This window comes from Crocodylus siamensis, chromosome 5 (assembly GCF_052110815.1).
Source record: "Crocodylus siamensis isolate JL-2025a chromosome 5, ASM5211081v1, whole genome shotgun sequence".
NCBI lineage: Eukaryota > Metazoa > Chordata > Crocodylia > Crocodylidae > Crocodylus > Crocodylus siamensis.
Genome location: NC_143399.1, coordinates 78,304,725 through 78,320,815, shown reverse-complemented (window position 1 = coordinate 78,320,815; position 16,091 = coordinate 78,304,725). Strand labels below are relative to the sequence as shown.

Genomic DNA, 16,091 nt, shown 5'->3' with positions numbered 1-16,091 from the left:
ATACAAGAGTAAGGCTTCATTTTAAGCTATTATACTATCACCTCTATGTATACTACACAAACACATGTAAATCAGGACAAAAATATTTTTTGAAATGAAATTTATGAATGTTCTAGTATATGTTTGATTTGTAGAATATAATTTGGTATTTTTCTGGTTCTGAGATGGCAAACCCCCTTGCTGAAAGGAATACTTCCGGGGGGCAAGGGGAGGGACTTCTGATGGCAAAGGTCAGGGGTTAGGGGGTGGGACTTCTGATCCCAAGAGGGCGAGCAGTGGGCGGGGCACATGTCAAGGGGTAGGGGCTATCCTTGTGGCCCTCAATGGCTTGCCAAAGCTTGGGAAGCAGCCCTCCAGTATAAAAAAGGGTTGGCTGCCAGTCTGTAGTATGCTGGTCACTTCCAGTTTGCGGTTTGCTGGTCCACGGTCACTTCCGGTCTGGCAGCCAGCCCTCCTGCGGACTAGCAGCTAACCCTTTGTGGCCTGGCACCAGGCTGCGGCTTGGGGGTTGGGAATCCCTGTCCTAGACCATCATGACAACAATATTGCCTCAACACTACCATGTTAAAAACTTCATATTTGTTTTCACAAAGCAAAGATAGGAGCTATGTCCTGCTATATGTAGAGCTGTCCAGCTGACTTTTGTAACATGGCTCACTTTCAGTGCAAAAAAAAAATAAAATAAAATGAAAAATTTTCGGGTTAAATTTTAATTTTTAAAAAAATTTCCGGGGGGGGATTTTTATTTTTTAAGAGTTTTTAAATTTATTTACTAAAATTTAAATAATTTTTTTAAGGACTTTAATTTTAAATCAGAATATTTATCTTGGATAATATTGAAGTGAAACATGTGTTTGCTTGTTTTTTTCACTTGAAACAATTTGGGCAATTTGACATGAATCAAAGAGTTTAATGAAAGCTGCATTTTCCAGAAAAAATGTGGAAATATTTTGCCAAGCTCCAACAATACATAATACAGTCATGTTTCTTTCTGTTTTGCCATACAACAAGAAACATTTTTGGATTAGAAGGATTCTCCATAAGTATTCTACATTATATGCCTTTGTTTTGCAGTCGTCCTGAAGCAGCCCTGAAAAAAAGGGGCAAACACAGTCTTGAATCTCTCCAGTGATGGTGATTCCACAACTTTTTCTTGGCTATTTATGATCTGTTGTATTCTTCTTTGGCATATTTTCTTCCTCAGTTTAAGCTCAAAAGTTCTTCAATCTCTAGCAATCAACTACAACTGGTTTCTGCCTCCCTTTGACAGACTCTGGTACCATTTGTAATATTTCTGGTTTAGACATGTTTAGGTTACAATAATGGTGCATCCTTCATTCTCTAACTAGCTTGTACAAGTACTGTACAAAATACCTTACTGGTATTTTGAAGCTGAGCTGTGAGGATTTGCCTAAGTATTTTAATAGGGAAGAATGAGTTATCAAGCAACAAAGAACCAGTGGGTGTTTTTACACGTGCTCCAGGGGTGTGTGGGGGACACAGTGCTTTAATTAGATCAGCTCTGAGAACCACTGTAATTAAAGCACCCACAGTGTCTCATGTATCAGCGTTCCTATGCTTCAAAATGGTGACGGGAGCACTTTAACTAAAGCTTATCAAACGAGTTTTTGTTAAAGCACCCCTGCCACCATTTTGAAGTGCATGGATGCTAATACATGTGATGCAGAAGCTGCTGAAGAGCACTAATTAGCATGGTCCAGCAGATTCAATTAATTGATTCTGCTCTGACACTGTAATTATAGCACATCAGAGCACCCTCCCCACATATCTACAGGTACCCAGTTTGCCTATGTTGACATACCAGGTAGACTCAAGAACTAGCACCTAAAAAGACCTCCTGCTGTTTCCGTGCCAGTGAGTGACTTAAAAACCCCAGTGCAAAGTGTCTTGAAAAGGCAGGGTAGAGTTGCACCTTAAAGACTAACTGAATCAGAGATGCATAAGCTTTGGTAAGCCACAGCACATTTCATCGATGAAGTCACAGGCAAATCCAGGATTTTAAAACAATAGTAATACCCCTCCTGGAAAAAGGTGACAGTCTCGTAGTAGCCTTTGGGGACAAACCTATCCTGGCTTACAGACAGCCCTCAACCTCAAACAATGTCTCAGGCCATGTGTAGACGAAACAAGGGGCAAGTGTGCATGATACTTTAAAGCGGCTTAAATGCTTTTGCACCACTTCAATGGTGTTGGTGTTTGCACGTGTCGGCGGCATATTGTGCAGTAATTCTAGCTGCTGTAGCAAATTTGGCAGTGTAATGCTCCTTAAATGACTTGGGATGCAGCAAGCTATAACTCCCTACAGCCATGGAGGGAAATACTGGGCTCCATGCAGCTCAGGGGCTCTGCAGGAAGCCCATGCAGGCAGCCTGGCAAAAGCCTGGGAAGGCAGGCTCCACTCAAGAAAGAAAAAAAACACAGCAACCCTGATCTTTTATTCCCACTCCCAGCCCCCAAAGCCTGCCTGCCTGAGCTGCGCGGGAGCCCGGTGTTTTCCTCTGCATTTGCGGTGCCCCCTGGGACCGCCCAAGCCGGGTGCCTGCAGGTGGGTGTTGCTTGTGGGGGGCACCATGGCCATGGAGGAAAGCACCAAATCCCCCCCAGCCCAGGGGCCACTCTGCCCGCCAGCAACTTGCCCTCCCCTTCCTGCCGCTGGAGAGGCAGGTAAGTTCAGGTGCGTGCATGACATGGGGTTTTACTTTGCCCTAAATTTAAGTTAAAAACACACCACTTCAATTTATGACCCCCGTTTCATCTACACATGCCTCCAAACAATAGGCTAACAAACTCCATACTCATGGAGACACCAGGCCTTGCAGTGGATCTAAATGCCTGCTGTATCCTCACATCAATACAGAACAAATCATCATTAGATCTAATAACAAGGAGTACAACATTCAAGGTTTATTTTGGACAGATAGAGCAGGGCGATCTCTGTGTGTAAGAATAAATGAACACCAATCTGATATCAGCTGCAGAGAGACACAAAAGCCCATGGCAGAGCACTTCAACCTCCCTGGGCACTCCATTACTGACCTCAGGATTGCTGTTCTCAGGCAACTCACCCCCAGCCCCCCATCAGTTTAAACAGGAAACTGTGGAACAAGAAATTATCCACATTGGACTGTAATAAGTATGTTTTAAACAGGGACTATGGATTTTCATCTCTTTACCTGGATTACCTTTTCTGACCCACTGGGTGTGTCTACACATTCATTAATGTGCCACAGTTACTGCCTATTTAGTTTAGTACTTCCCTAAGGAAGGAATGCGCAGTAACTACATTTACTAAGCAGTAGCGCTGGCACATGGCTTTTATGTTTTGGTTACTGTGCAGTAGCCTAATAACACTGTGCCACAGTTTATTAGCATGGTTTTTGACTGGCACGCTACTGTGCAGTGTTATTAGGCTACCACGCAGTAAGTGTCTCATGTAGACATGCCCATTTTGTCGCTATGGATTTCCCACTCATTTACTTTTCTCTCTCAGTGCTGCCCCCTCCCTGCTATCTCTATTTCTCTCCACTCCCTTGTCTTTTTTATTCTAATTCCTCTCTCCTTCTTAGACTCTGCTTTCTGCATGTCCTTTCACAGCATCTGATGAAATGAACTTGGGTTCATTTAGTTGGTCTATGGAGGCATATTTACCCTACCTTTATACCTTTAAACCATTTCAGCTAAGTATCTGTCTAGACTGCCGTTGAAAATTTCCTGGGATGGAGATTTCACAATTTTTCTAGGTAACCTGTTTCAATGCTTGACCACCCTTGTAGTCAGAAGGTCCTTCCTAATCTCCAACCTAGATTTCCTCTATTGCAGTTTAAGGCCATTGTTCCTAGTCCTGTCCCCTACAACTACAGACAAAAGAGCTGTTTCCATACTTCCTATATTTGCCCTTCAGGCATTTGAAGACTACAGGTTTCCATTGCCAAGCACAATTTTGCCAACCACGGTTTTGAGTAACCACACTTACTATTTTATACTATTTTGGCTACCACGGTATAAAGTTTTGAGTAACCACAGTTTTACGTGGCCATGCATGAGCCCGCCTGCTGCCATTTCAAATCACCTGCACTCTTGCTAGCCACCTGTGGTGCTCCCATCTCCTCATGCACACTGAGTCTCGTGTTGTGCTTCACATTGTTAACATCCAGTCACAGATGCTCTGAATTTTTCTCCTGATTTTGTTGTGATTTTTGCATTTTGTTCTTTATTCTGGCCTTTAAGTGACTGAGTGGTGAAGGTGAGCAATTTGTGAAGAGGTCAAGGAAAGTGATGTCCTTGGAAACAAAATTGGAGTTGTTGGATTGTCTAGCACGTGGACAGAGTGTGGCGAATGAATCCACTGTGAGAACCATTAAGGAAAGTGAGGCTACTATTAGGGTTAGTGTTGGAAGTGGTACATCAGGAAGTGCTAAAGTGACCTTTATGCCATGCGATCACAGCTTAGAAAAAATGGAAAAAGTGCTTACCATCTGGATTGAAGACCAGACACAGAAGAAAGTGCCGTTGAGCAGCCAAGTGATATGTAAGAAGGCAAAGCAAATTTACAAACATCATCCAGACCTCAGGGGGTGAAGGCATGAGTGAATGCATGAGTTTTCAAGCCAGCAAGGGGTGGTTTGAAAACTTTAAGGGGAGACATGGGCTCCACATGTGAAGATTATGGGGGAATTGGCTTCAGCAGATGCTGAAAATATTCATATTCAAGTCCTTAACCCCATTTTTAACATAAGCATTTTGTTTTACCAACCACTATTTTGCCAACCATGGGAACTTTCAGAAACCTAAACCCCGCGGTTCATAAGGGAAACCTGTATTATCAAATTCCCCCTCAGTCTTCTCTACTCCAGACTAATTAACCCTAGTTCTTTCAGCCTTTCCTCATAAGACTCTGTTCCCAGGCCTCTAATATTTTTTGATGCTCTCTGCTGGACCATTTTGATCTGTCTGGATCCTTCTTGAATTGTAGGGCCCAAAACTGGACACAATACTCCAGATGAGACCTCATCAATGCTGAATAGAGCAGAAGACTCACTTCCCTTGATTAGCAAGTGGCACTCCTGTTAATACAATGCAGCATGCAGTTGGCTTTCTTTGCAAAAAGAGCACACTGTCTCTTTTTGCACAACTGAGTAGAACCAGTCATTCCCCACTCTGTAAATGCACAGGCAGTTATTCCATCCCAAGTGCAGAACTTTGCGTTTGTCCTTGTTGAATTTCATCTGGTTGATTGTGGACACCATTTTTCCAGTTTATGCATTTTGTTTTCAACCTGTGGTCCATGGATCCCTGGGGGTCTGCAGACTATGTCTAAGGGATCCACACCTCCATTCAAAATTTTTTAGGGATCTGCAAATGAAAAAAGTTTCAAAACCATAGCTCTAGAGTGTCTGCAACACCACCCAACTTGGTGTCATTTCCATATTTGCTAAGCATATACTCACTCCCATCATCCAAATCATTAATAAAGATGTTAAACAACACCAGACCCAGGACAAATCCCTGGAGAACTGATTTGATACTTCCACCCAATTAAATACTGAGGCATTAATGATGACTTTTTGAGCACAGTGATCCAACCAGTTTTGTATCTGCCTTACAGTACTTTTAGCTAGACTGCACTTTCTTAGTTTGCTAAGGAGGATGTTGTGGGAGACAATGTCAAACTTGCTAAAATCAAGGTATATCATATTCAATGCTCTTCCCCAATCCACAGAACCTGTCACCTTATCATAGAAAGAAATGAGGTTGGTCAGGCATGACTTGCTCTTGGTGAACCAATGCTGGCTTTTCTTGATCACCTTGTTCTCCTTTAGGTGCTTCAAAATAGATTTTTTGAGGACCTACTCCATGATTATTCTAGGTATTAAGGTAGACTAATTGGTCTGTAACTCCCCGGATCCTGCATCTTCCTTTTTTTAAAGACAGGCATTATATTTTCCTTTTTCCAATCATCTAGGACTTCACCCCACCTCCATGAGTTCTTAAAGAAGATAGTCCTGGGGTGTGCAAAATATGGCCCATGAGACAGTTACGGCATGCCAACTGATTGTATCCAGGCAGCAGGTGGGTGGCCACAAAGTCATGGGATCTGGCCTGTGGGGAGCTGGCAGCTCCAGCTGCTTTCATGCTGGGTGGGAGGGCAGGTCCTGTCCACGCCTTTCACCAGCTCCTACCCCATGTGCCAGAAGCACCACTGGGCATGTGCCAGCATCTACAGACACTGCTGGCAGGTTCCTGCTGGGCATCAGAGTAACTTCCTGGGACTGCAGCTGACATGCTAATATACAAGGTCACCTGCAGACTCAGGTGGATGCTCCTATATCCAGTGTGCACCTGCCAGCTGCATCCACAACTGATACCAATGCCTGCTGGGTGCTGTTTCTAGCATGCAGGCCAGAAGCTGGTGTAAGCTGCAGGGATACATTGTAGGTGTGGGATGGTTTGGGTGGTGGTGGTTACAAGGGCAGCCCAGAGGCAGTGTTGGTGGCAGCAGGGGCCCTGGCTGAGCTGCCCTGTTGAAGCTGCTGCCCATGCTAGCTCCCCACCCATCCATGGCCTGATTCACTTAGGGAGTTTTGGTGAGCTCTTGCGGGGAGGGGGAGGGAATGGAAGGAGGGTGCTACTGACCTGGCCCACAACAGCTCTTCAAAACTCCCCAAATAATTGCTCACCCTTGCAATAGTCAAGGGCTCCAAAATTACATCATCCAATTTTTTTTCAGTATCCTAGGGTGTATCCCATCCAGTCCTGCTGACTTAGTTTCATAGTTTGTAGCATCGGAAGGGACCTGAGCAGATCATCACATGCACTTGAAAGCATTTAGTTCTGTAAATAATTCCAAACCTTTATTTCTATTACTCTAGGCTGTCTGTCTCTCTTCTCATTTTTGTGGGCAACTGTACTCTTTGTCTGGTAGCTGACTTTATTCATGAAGACTCAAGTAAAATGCATATAATACTTCAGGCTTCTCTACATCACCCTAACTAGCTTGCCTTCTGCCCTGCTAGAGCAGCCTGTGCAGGAGGAGGCCAGCCTGGAAAGGAATGGGCTTACCCAGCCCAGTGTATGAGTCCCAGTTGAGGGCTTCCAAGGAACAGCATGGGGATTGCTGGGGCCTGGGCACAGCTGCAGGAAACAAAACAGCAAGGGCTGACACTGCTCAGAGCCACAAAACAGCAGGCGGTATAGCTGCAGCTGGACTCTTGTCCTGGTGCTGAGATGAAACTGCTGCCAGAAGGGAAACAGTGGGGGCAGGCAGGGGCTGTGGGTGAGGCGTGAGGGGCACTGGCAGAGGCAGAGCACTGGCATATCAGTACTGCTCTGCACTCCACATCCTGGTGAGCAAAGGGGGCAGGGGCAGCTCTGATTTCTCTATGATAAAAAAACGAAAAGCAAATGCCAAAGTGTATAGCTATTTAGAATTCATTTATTATGATGATGGAGGAACTGGTAGGCATCCAAATTGCTTAAAAATTGTAAATATGTTAATAAAACATTGCCCAACTGATCTCTCTCTCTATATAGTGGCATTTCATTTTAATCATAGAAGAACACAGATTTTGGATATTTTAATGAGAGAATTTGAGTTTTCTTAGATAATTTCCAATTTTTAAATAAGGGACATCAGGATATCTGCTAATGAGGTACATAGAGAGACTCGGGCAGAGGAGCCTGCTTAGGGCCAGCACCAGGGACCCAGCTGGAGGGTAGATGAGGTGGCTGACTTGGCTATTTGGGTCCAGGAGGACATACTTTAACAGTTCAAGATGGGCCACCGCAATGTGCACATCTTCTGGGCGATAGCTGCCCGGATGGCAGAACAGGGGCACCAGAAGACATGACAGCAGTTCTGCATGAAGGCCAAGTGTACAGATGCAGCCCACTGGCAGCTGGCCCAGAAGTTCAGAAGGCTCTGCTGCAGTGCCCATATCACAACTCAGGCATCCATGTGGTCCCCATCTAGGTCTGGTGGGCGTGCAGCCACAGGAGGTGGATGTTGGCACAGGTGGCAGCAGGTCACAGCCAGACAGCAGCCCCCGCTACCAGACTACTGCAGTGGGTAGAGGATGCAGGGACCATTCCAGGTTAGGGCTGCTTCAGCAGTCCAGCTGGCAAGAGGTGCTAGTGTCCCCAGATACCAACTGACCGGGCCTCAGAAGCTCCCGTCTATTTATAACATTCAACTACCATGGGCCCTAAGGCCCACCCTGCTAACTAGCAACCCCTATTATATGAAGGCTGATGGGTGAATGCTACAACAAAATACTTGGGACAACAAAGGCAAAAAACAGGACAAGAGTGATATGAGGGTCAAAGGGTCAAAAAAATGAGTGTGCCTGATCGGGACACTGAGCAGAGCCCCCCAGGCTGCACCCACCAGTCCTCAAAGGCATCCAAGGAGGTGCTGGCCCCAGCCTCTAGCTCCCCCTTGCCAAAGATCTGGGAGGAGCTGGGCAGGGTCAGTTTGCCCCAAGCGGCACAATTTGCCCACACCAAAGTGCACATTCAGGCACATGTGCTGAGGCACAAATCTCCGGCATAAATTTGTGCCACTGCTGTTTGAGCTGCTGCAAGCACATGTGCCTGTATGTGGGGATGCAGCCAATACCAGTTTCTTTTGGAAATGTTTTATTCACCAGTGTCTCTTTTGAGGCAGCATTGTTTTTCAATTTACCAAACGCTATAGCTTAAGCTCCAGGCCTTGATTTGAAGTGTCAGTGGCCTGGTGAGCATTCTCCTCATATTATATCTTGTCGTTGTGTTGGGCCTATGCTCAAGTGCAGAAAGAATCTGCCTCAACAGTTCTTTTTGTTAAGGTGTGGAGGCTCTGTCATTAGGATGTTAATTTGAAAATACTGAGCTAAATTCTGTTCTCAGATGCTGTCTTGGAGACACTGTTTTCTCTTGCACGGAAGGCAGTACTTGTGGCAAAGGTTTTAAACTTTCAGCACAGCCATTTCAGATGAAATCTCAGAAGACACATCCTGACTGTCAGAGCAGTAGGAGAGTGGAATAAGCTTCCTACTGAAGTTGTAGAATATTTTTCCTTGGAGATTTTCCAGAAGAGGCAAGGTAGGCATTTGTTTGCACGGATTTAGAGGCAACCAGTCTTGAATATGTGCAGACTCAGATGATTCCTGAGATCCCTTCTAACTCTATGATCCTATTTTAAATGAGCCAAAACTTGTCCCTCATTTTAAATTAAAACAACCAACTTTTTTTTTAATACAATCATAGAAAATTAGGGTAGGAAGGGACCTCAGGAAGCAATGCAAACAGAAAATTGGAGGCCCCCTCCTGAAGCTGACTCCAGTGGGGGGAATGGCCCCTTTGCCTCCTGGTGCTGCTGCTGCCAAGGGTGGGGTGGACCTGCATGCCCCATGAGGGAGGCTGGGTGAACCCGGCTGGGCTGGGGTGGCACATGCCTGCCTCTCCTCCCTGATCCCTGTCCCCCTCTCCGCACCATGCTGGAAAGGAGCAGGGCAAAGGTATATGAGGACTGCCTGCTGCAGGCTTAGGGCTCTTTGCTCTGCTGTCTTTACTCAGAGGCCCTGCTCTGGCCATGCAACCCCTGCCCGCATGGCAGTGGGAAACACAACTTGCTGGCCCCACTGCTGCCAGGTGGGCAGGGGGCACCCAGCCAGAGCAGGGTTCCTGGGGCAAAGGCAGCAGAGTGGAGAGACCCAAGCCCACAGAGAGCCTGTGTCCACCCCACACAAAAATATGGGGAGCACATACCCCTCATGTCTCCCTTGGGGCACTTGCAGCATCGGGGAGTAGCCCCCCACCGTACCCCCTAGATGAGCCACCTGTAGCTCCATTGCACCCCCTGCCCTGGCCCTGGGTCCTATGCATTGCCCTGGCTGGGCAGGAGCCCTAGCCCCTGCCCCACTCCCTCCTTCACTGTGGGGGCCTCAATCTGCACCCCCTGCCCCTTCCCCCCCATTAGACTTATCTGCAGGGGGCAGCTCTCCATACTGCCTGGCTGTGCCCCTGACCAAGCCCCCTGCATCCCGCTCCCTGCAGCCCCAAGCAGGACCCCTTGCAGACTGGAATGCTGCCTGCCTTCAAGGGAAAGCCTGCCATCTCCCAGGGGAACCCAGGCATTGTTGGGGGGGGAAGGGCCCTCTTTGGCAGGGGTAAGGGAACTTGCACCTGGGCCCCACTGACTCGTGTATTAATCTGCCTATGTCAGGAGGCTATCTAGTCCAACCCCAATTTTGAAGCTGATTGTCAGCTTTTTAATTAATTATGTGTATGTGGGTGATGTTTGGGTATAGGAAAAGTTGCCTTGTCATGGTCTGCAAATTGTTATTGCTTTCCCCAAACTGGGTGAAAAAGGGGACAGGGTTTTAGTGTGCAGGTGTTCTGTGGCAACTGTTCCTTTGTATACTCTTGCCCTGCAATAAATGAAAGCTACATTGTGGCAGCTTAGCTCAATGAAGGAGTAAATAACTACAAGCTAGCTTCCATTTACCATCTAGAAGAATGTGCACAAAGGCAGATGCTGTGGAGCAGCTGACGTGGGCTGAAGTCTGCTTTCATCATGTATTTGTTTGTTTGTATGTCTATACACTTTTTTAGGTTTGTATAATACAATTCTGATTAGTAGTGTAAAAACTTGGTGAGAGCAAAACATGTTCCTATAACATGTCTTTTGTATGAAAGGTGAAATGCCATTCATTCAGTGAAATCACTAGCATCTGCTCAATTATCTTGCTGATGCTACTAACAATCTCAAGTTTCAGCAAGAATAGTGGCTGCTACCCAAATATATTCTTAGGGCACTAACCATGCCAAGTCATTCACGCAGGAAGAGCTTTACACCCACAAGACTTTTTGCCAGCCTTAGTGGGACGCTGCAAAGATTGTTTTGCAGGTACTAATCTCTTCCAAATTTCATGGAAGCTGAATTGGTTTAGCACTCAGAAACTTGCTGCATTTTGTGGGAATAAACCATAAATGAGCACAGTGAATCATTATGCACAACAATCCAAAGTGTTACAAAAGGTAACTTTGCCTTATTACCATGCTGTAATGATGAAAGAATGACCTCTACATAAAGAAAGCAAACATACAATTCAGACAGCCCTGGAAAAGATGCTTTTATATTATTAGAAATGGAAAAATAAAACTGTTTTTCACATTTTTACATTGTATAAAAACAGAATCAGTTTCGAATAATAAAAGCTGTCTGGATGAAGGCCTTCATTTGTGAGTAGCAACCGGAGTATTAAATTATTGACAGCAAATGAGTCATAGTCTTTTAAGAACAGATGCTTCCAACAGACGCATCAAACCTAGTGTCTAACTTATATTTAAAAAGTGATAATGTGAAAGCTTAACTGTTAGATTATGGCAATATAGGTAAATATCTCATTAAAATATGTCGTCGAAAATATAGATAAGCAATTTAAAAATGTTATGGTAATGTTATGGTCATGGTAATCCTGTTGTGGGAAACCTTAATCTTTACTGATATCTTCTACAACTTCAGTTTTGTGTAGTTTATATTAACTGATTTTTCACCATGTGAAAATAGTATGGTAAAAAGGGATAAAGATTCACATGGAAAACAAGAAATCACTTTACCTATAACTTAACAGGATACCATTGTCTAAAACCTATTTAAAGAAAACATGACAGATCTCTTTCATTCAGCAGTACCTGTTAAAATAAGAAATGACTTCCTTTAAGATGCAAAGGAATAAATAAAGTTCCATTGGGTTTGGTGTCTGCATTTACTGTGCTCAGCTTTGCCAGTAAAAATAGGATGTGTTCTGCTAACACTGCTCAGAGTTTTCTGATGACAACAGCACCAAAGTGTGGATCAAGTTTTTTGCTTTTGATCTGGGTGAAATTCACTCCTCCCACAAAGGCCTACACCAAGATTCTAAAAAATGAGGGGATGGTGTTAAACTGTTGAACTTACACTTGAGCACCCAAGCTACAGGTTTCAAAGAAGCCTAAAGGAATCAGGCACCTAGCTTCCACTATGGTCAGTGGAGTTGGGCACCTAGTTTCCTTCAGCTACTTCAAAAACATCAGCTCCAGAGGACTGAGAAGCCCAACATTAAACTCTCATTTTGAAAAAAAAACCCAGCTTAAGTATTCATGCTGAATACAGGTTGAATGAAGGGACACTGAATGGAGACATTACCATTATCTGCTATAACAGAGTGCAGACAGAAGTAACTGAGAGCATTTTGTAGGAAGTGCTCTAAGTTACAATGACCCCCTAGAACAAACAGAGTTCACTGTTGGTTCCAGGGGGAGGGGAATCTAGCTGCTAGTTGGGAGTCTGCAGCTGGTTTCCCTTAACAATAGCCCTCCAAGCCTGTAAAGTTTTCGGAATGGGAGCCTTCCACCCCTGCTCCAGTACAACTGCTTCACCTCCAGCAGGGGCTGAAAAACCCTCAGACTGAACTCCCTCCACTCCCTTTTTCCCCTCCCGTTCTGAAAATAGCGACAGGCTGGCAGGCAGTGCAGACAGAAGTTACAGATGTTTCATCATCATAGAATGAGGGGTCAGATTTTCACCTGACTGGCCATTTTTGAAGCTGTCTGCAGCCATGCACTTGTGCTGAGTCACGGCTATAAACTGCTTCCTGTGGCCAGATTGAGCAAAAATTGTCACTTCTGTCTGCGCCCTTAGAGGCAGGGTATAGCGCTTACATAGGGCAGAGGAGTAATAGTAATCTTTCTCTGTGCTGGATGTTTGTGGAACCATGGCCACTGGACTTGTAGAAATATGAAGCTGTGGTCTCTTCCTTGGTTTTGGCTGTAGACTACACTTGGCTTATCCCCTTAAGTGATCTTCAGCCGCAAGCCCACCTAGCCCATTTCATAGGATGCTGGAGGTGAAGAGATGACATTTCTGTATGGTTGCTTAGCCTGCTCACTCCCATGCAACCCCTCTGTGTGGTTTAAGTGGTAGAAGGAGCCTTCAGTCAGTCACCTGTGTAAGGGATGAACTCCACCCCACTGGAATACTGCCTGCATTGAGGTACTTTTTCTTTGGTTATTTTATTTTTAAATGTGCAATTTTTTAATGTTTTAAAAAAAGAATATTTACATCATTAACAATTTCAGTGTCAACTTTCATAGAATATAATTGAATGTTTTTATGTGCATAGATGACTTATTTTCTTTGGATATCAGATATGAAACTGTTTTCAATACAGAGAACAATAAACCTGTTGCTACAGCTGTAAGCTTTTTGATCCAGGAGCTTCCCAGCCTTCAGTGGTGATGCTTGTCCCACAGCCGCGATTTCAGCCGTACGCCAAGCTTCACAGTAGTTGCTAACTAGTCGGATCCCATTTGCAGTTGAGCCATGCCACATTATTTTCTGAGGCCTAAAAATAATTTGTAAAGTTATTTTCCTGAAAAAAAACTTCTTTTTGGATACAATTCAGTCTTAGCCCTCTATCTATAAGAGCTATTCTCTGTCCATCCTGGATGGAAATTCACTGTAGACAGGAGGCAAACAATGTAAGAAGGAAGATACAGATGGAAACTGGAAGGGGATAGATGGAATGGAGAGGACAACAGGGAGGAGAATGCCTGGGATGTTTTAATTACCAGTCAAGAGAGTGGCAGAAATAGAGGAGAAGGATGGCCCAAAAGAAGAGAAAAGGAGAAAAGATAAATTATTTTTCTCATACTCTTAGCAGTCCATGGCACATGTAAAACAGTATATACAACAGTGTGAACTCACCAAGTCGGATCTGCCATGACATTCTTCCCATCGAAGGAGTATATTGGTATCTGGATGTTGAACTCACCCCCATTGCCAGTAAATATGGATTCCCAGTTAGCAAAGAGTATTTCTCCCTGTCAATTTTAAATGCAAGGTGAATCTGATGTTCTGCACTGCCATTTGCCATGGCTTTTACTACTTTAGCACAGAGGCCTAAAGGAATTCTATAAATCGAAACTCTAATCTACCTGTAAAAATACTCATAATTCCATTAGCCTCTCCATGCCATGATCTTGTACTTTAATCCTTCATCCCTTCACTCTATCTAAAGCCTTTATACTAACAGCTCATGCACACGTGCCTCTGCCTTAGGCCTCTCCCCTTCCTGTCAGAGGGGTGTCTGCTTGGCTTATTCCATCCCTTCACTGTACTGCTTACATAACTGCTATTCTAGCTGACTCTCCACTCTTCTTCTGCATAATGGTGAAGCTCATTTTTCTGTACCTGAGAGGCCTTACACAAGTGAGTTCTTGCACAGCTCTCTGCTCTCCTTCTCCTACCACAACTTACTATGGGGCCTGCCTCTACAATACACTGAATTCCCAGTAGCAACGGTGCCGTAGCATCACAGAGCATAAACCATGATGGCGACACTACTGCACAGTAGTAACGAGCTACTGTGCAGTAGCAACTAAAAAAGACCCATCTGTGTCGTAATTCAGTACTTGGTTAAGCAAGTACTGAGTGACTGTGCAGTAACAACTGCACAGTCTGCCACACGTGTAGACCTGGCCAGTGTGACTGAACTGGAAAATGAGTTGAAAATACACAACTGCACTCAGTATAGAAAAAATGATACTACAGGAAGTCAGAGGGTGCAGAGTGAGGTTAATTTCTAACATCGTTGTAATGGTCTAAGAATTCATTTGAGAATTCTCCCTTCACTAGAAAAACTGGCTTTTCCTTGAAAAGGAAGCTGAAAGCGATTTGTTTTAATCAGTGAAAATTCTGGTAAATTCACAATCATGCTAGGACTGTTAATTGAAACAGGACTTTGCATCACAGAATTGTGCTTATTAAACTGCCTTCAATCATTCATTTCCTAAAGTGGGAAATTTTCTGTTTGAGGAAATTTTCTTCTCAGAACTCTGAATTTTCCCAGGGGATTTTTAAGTCAAAATATTCACCACTGTCAGAGAATCAGATGCATTTGACTCAGTCTCAGATGCATCTGAAGATTCAATGCTGATTCGGACATAGACATAGCTTTAAATGCTTTTTCTACCTACCTCAAATGTACAAGGTGGCTTGTGAACACTATGATGCTGGGGCAGATGGAGTGTTCCACAGGAGTGCCAGGGGGGCCACTCCATGTGCTCAGCAGTGACCCTGGAAGTGGACCGGAAGTATATCTGGTCCACTTCTGGGTCCACTGGGGAGCTCCCCTGTGCCCTCCCTGGCTTGGCAATTGGCTGTGGGAGGACCCAAGGTGACCCCCAGACCCAGGACACACCAGTTGTTGAGCTGAGGGTGGCAGGGGGGGCCCTGCATACTCTCTGGTGGACCCGGAAGTTGATCAGAAGTGCTTCTGGTCCACTTTTGGGTCCTGTTGCTGAGCATGCTGGGGAGCCCCGCCATGCTTTTGTGGGATACTCCATGCGCTCCAGCACTGCAGCATTCATGAGCTGCCTGCTACCTTGAGGTATGTAGAAAAAACATTTAAAGCTGTGTCTGTGTCTGAATTGCTGAATCTTCTCTCTCCGAATCGATTCAGAGAGGTTAAAGGGTCCTCTGATTTGATTCGGATTTGGAGATTCGGCCAAAGAATTGGGCTGAATCTCCGCTGAATCAAATCAGGGACTGAAGCTTCACACAGCCCTAGAAGGCAGCCAATACTTCAAAGACGTGGTTTATACTTCTGTATGTTCTTCTTAAGACTAGTGCGTGTATGCCTGCCTGTGTGCAAGACCATGCTCCAGACACCAAATCACCTTTTACTCTCAGATACACTGGTGGAAATTCAGAGAAACTATTAGGCACAGAATTTAGCCGATCATTCTAAAAGATGGCATACGCGCTCACCTTAATTCACTAAACCCTGTGGGAAGACTAGAGAGTAACTGCCAGAGTGCAACTCTGAGAAATGAAGACTCACTTTGGGGCAAGAATTCCAAAGCTGCTTCCAAAACAGATGCATTGAAACAGAAGCACACACGAAGTTATTTACTATGCTACTGCCTTGATACCAGTACACTCTAAGTAAGCATTCTCATGGTTTTGTTTTTACCATTAGTCTTAAACTTAGAAAATGCAGCTTGAGTGAGAGATGGTAAGAGTAAACTTTTTTTATACACTGTAGCAC

The 16,091-nt window shown here is 44.7% G+C and overlaps 1 protein-coding gene across 2 annotated transcripts in view; it reads right to left on the bottom strand.

The window, feature by feature from the left end:
* Window positions 1-212: 212 nt before the first annotated feature.
* The window catches only part of COL15A1 (collagen type XV alpha 1 chain), a 285,296-nt gene continuing 269,417 nt past the window's right edge, over window positions 213-16,091 (bottom strand). The window contains exons 42-43 of one of the 2 annotated variants that reach the window (XM_090049302.1): window positions 13,748-13,863; window positions 213-13,385 (exon numbers count right to left, since the gene is read on the bottom strand). In XM_090049302.1, coding sequence (XP_089905428.1) covers window positions 13,169-13,385; window positions 13,748-13,863 — 333 coding nt within the window. In that variant the 3' untranslated portion in view covers window positions 213-13,168. The remainder of the gene's footprint in view (window positions 13,386-13,747; window positions 13,864-16,091) is intronic. The other variant, XM_090049301.1, reaches the window with a different exon arrangement.